General features: G+C 40.3%; 1 protein-coding gene across 1 annotated transcript in view; it reads right to left on the bottom strand.

Moving 5' to 3' along the window:
• The window catches only part of LOC103521615 (E3 ubiquitin-protein ligase RNF103-like), a 5,527-nt gene extending 3,568 nt beyond the window's left edge, over positions 1-1,959 (bottom strand). The window contains exons 1-3 of the mRNA XM_008486723.3: positions 1,685-1,959; positions 1,403-1,514; positions 13-198 (exon numbers count right to left, since the gene is read on the bottom strand). Coding sequence (XP_008484945.1) covers positions 13-198; positions 1,403-1,514; positions 1,685-1,806 — 420 coding nt within the window. The 5' untranslated portion in view covers positions 1,807-1,959. The remainder of the gene's footprint in view (positions 1-12; positions 199-1,402; positions 1,515-1,684) is intronic.
• Between the last annotated feature and the right edge of the window lie 1,454 nt (positions 1,960-3,413).

Raw genomic sequence — 3,413 nt, 5'->3', positions numbered from 1 at the left:
TTTCAAATATACTTTACCAGTAAACTTGATGCTGAGTGCAGCAAAGAAGAGAGGCGTGTGTATCAAATGAGAGAAGAGAACTACTTTAACATTATCATCAGACTTGGTTGTTGACATCCACTCATCTTCCAGTTGAGATAGGGAACTGATTTTGTTCACTCGTATAGATAATTGCTCCTTAACCCATTTGATTATCATCTGAAAAATGAAGGAAGAGAAAGTATAAAAACATCTTGCCTTAGGCCCGTCCCGCGATATTACCGCACAGGAGTAGCGTGATATTACCGCGGAGTAGCGCGATATTACCGCGGAGTAGCGTGATATTACCGCGCGGAGTAGCGCGATATTACCGCGGAGTAGCGTGATATTACCGCGCGGAGTAGCGCGATATTACCGCGGAGTAGCGTGATATTACCGCGCGGAGTAGCGCGATATTACCGCGGAGTAGCGTGATATTACCGCGCGGAGTAGCGCGATATTACCGCGGAGTAGCGTGATATTACCGCGCGGAGTAGCGCGATATTACCGCGGAGTAGCGTGATATTACCGCGCGGAGTAGCGCGATATTACCGCGGAGTAGCGTGATATTACCGCGCGGAGTAGCGCGATATTACCGCGGAGTAGCGTGATATTACCGCGCGGAGTAGCGCGATATTACCGCGGAGTAGCGTGATATTACCGCGGAGTAGCGCGATATTATCGCACAGGAGTAGCGTTCCAGTTTCCCTCGCAAGGAGTCCTCTCTTCCAAGGAAAGCATTATGCAACCTCAACAGACTCCGCACAGATCATGGATGCTGCAACTCATGTCTGTTCAAATGGGGGCTAACTGACGACGAAAAATGCGAGTGTGAGTGTGAGAACAGACTACTGACCATATCCTGTATCTCTGTCCATCTCTGTCGTTTAAGGGAAATATTGAGGATATCAAAACACTTAGTTCAGAAGCTGTTGCCTGGCTACAGAGTTTACCTCTATAAGTAGATAGAAGTGTTATTATTTTTGTTTTTATTAAACGTTCCTTGTATATCTTTTGAAAAAATAAAACATCCATAGGATAAACAAAAAACTGTGGAGTAGCGCAATATCAGCACAGAGGGATTCTTCAGTCCTACCTATACAGCATACCTATTGTTGTTGAATTATTTCAGGGTAGATATTTGATATTTGACTTACATGTATTTTAGGCGTGTTGGATGTTCGAATAATGACATGGTCTTTGGGCCGATTACCTCTGGGTAGTGCCAGTAATAGAATTGGTTCCAGCCAATTCTAATAAAACATCCATAGGATAAACAAAAAACTGTGGAGTAGCGCAATATCAGCACAGAGGGATTCTTCAGTCCTACCTATACAGCATACGTTGAATTATTTTCAGGGTAGATATTTGATATTTGACTTACATGTATTTTAGGTGTGTTGGATGTTCGAATAATGACATGGTCTTTGGGTCGATTACCTCTGGGTAGTGCCAGTAATAGAATTGGTTCCAGCCAATTCCTTCTGATACATAACCTGTTGGAAAAAATACATTTGGTTTAAATTTAACATGCACAAAACATTGTTGAAGTGCCTAATAGAAAAAAATAGGACTGTAATTTTAGTATGACCCATTTCTTTGATGCTTGTTACAACTTGCTTTTTCTAATGATCTTAAATTCTTACTTTTTTTTAATAATACTCACTCCCTGTCCAAGGCACAATCAAACACTCCTGTTTGTATAGCAAATGGAGCCAGGTGGTGTTTGAGATATCGCCAAGAATAATCATCTAGCAATGGTTCATGCCGCTTCTTGCTAGCAGGCATCACTTGAACGAGCCACACACTATCCTTTGTATCCTCTACTTTCTCATTGAAATGAGATCCTCCCGTGAATAGAGAGGAAGGAGGTGGGTGAGAATTGAGTCTTTCTGTATTGTTGGAAAATATGCTCAGCTCATCCACTTCACTCTTGACAACATGGGCTGCAAGTAAGGAAAAAAACTGTTATTGCATTGAAAGAAAAAACCAATCAGGATTACATCAAGAAGTTCATAAAAGACATCCATGTGTCCACACTGTTTGTGCAGTACTCAACAAATAGAGGTAAGAAGGACAAGCATATTGTTAGATTTGTCTATTCCTACTGATTGATTATGTTTGTAATATTGCTTACATTTACATCAGTATGAGTCACATATCTACCACATACTAAGAGCATCTTTAAAGGTTAACATCTCTGAGATCAATGATCTCAACATGTTTTAAACCTAAGGCCAAACTGGTTTACATTTTAAATCTGACTACTTAAACTGTTTCCATTTTCTAAATTGATTTTTCATAACATTACAAACATATTGTAGGTATCATGTAAATGCGATTTCTTTGTGTTATTATGTCACAACTTCAGTGCTCACTACAGCATTGTAGGATTTTTCCAATATCTCAATAATCCTAAAATCCAATGTTTACCTACCATGTTGGCACCGGTTGCTATGCCATTTATATGTCATAGCTACTCATTTTCCTCACGAGGCTGAGTGGGCCCTGCAACAGCCAGTCATGGAATCAATCATTTGCATGATACAAATTTCTTCACCACTATGCCATGGGAGCTGACTTACATATTGTATTATACTTTCAGATGAGGAATCAGAGCAAGGTGGAGGTGATGAGGAGAAGGATAGTCCACAGTTCATTATATTCAATGAAGTGCATTTCACCAACACTAAGATGGCAAGGTAAGAAATAAATCTCAAGGTAAAATTAGATGCTGTGTTTTTACTCCTGTGAATTTCAATGAAAATTATAGTTATACAGAATAAGAAAAACTAGTGGAAGAATGTAGGACTGATTGTATAAGAGAGTGTTGAGACCAGTGTTAGTGTAGAGTGCAGAGACTTGGGCAAGAACAAAGCCACAAGAGAAAACTGAAAGTTGCAGAGATGAAAATGTTGTAATGGACATGTGGGCTAACAAGAAAGGACAGAGAGAGAAATGATAAAATCTGAGAAACTATGAAAGCAGTACATTGAGATGGTTTGAACATGCAGAAAAGAGAGATGAGAGTTACATAGATAGAAAAAAAGTAGAAAATATAGTCATTCAAAGGAAGAGAAAGAGAGGGAGACCAAAACTGAGTTGTAGAGACTCTAAATTAGAGATACTTAAGGTCAAGGGAGACCTGAGAGAGAAGGGATGGGAAAGGGAGGTGTTGGATAGGAGGGTATGGCAGAGATTTGGGGGCACGGTTGGTCCAGTGGTAACGCACTTGCTTGCCATGCAGAAGGTCCCGGGTTCAAATCCCACCATCGACAAAAATTTGTACTCGTTTTTCGATTGCAAATATTTCAACAGGTTACTTTCTGATGTTCTCGTGTTGACCCAGCACCTAAATGGGAAGTATTGTGTCTCTTCTCGCCCATCTGATGAGA

This window comes from Diaphorina citri, unplaced genomic scaffold, assembly GCF_000475195.1.
Source record: "Diaphorina citri unplaced genomic scaffold, Diaci psyllid genome assembly version 1.1 scaffold5587, whole genome shotgun sequence".
Lineage (NCBI taxonomy): Eukaryota > Metazoa > Arthropoda > Insecta > Hemiptera > Psyllidae > Diaphorina > Diaphorina citri.
Note: the sequence above shows the minus strand (reverse complement) of the source record. Positions and strands in the feature narration are given on the sequence as shown.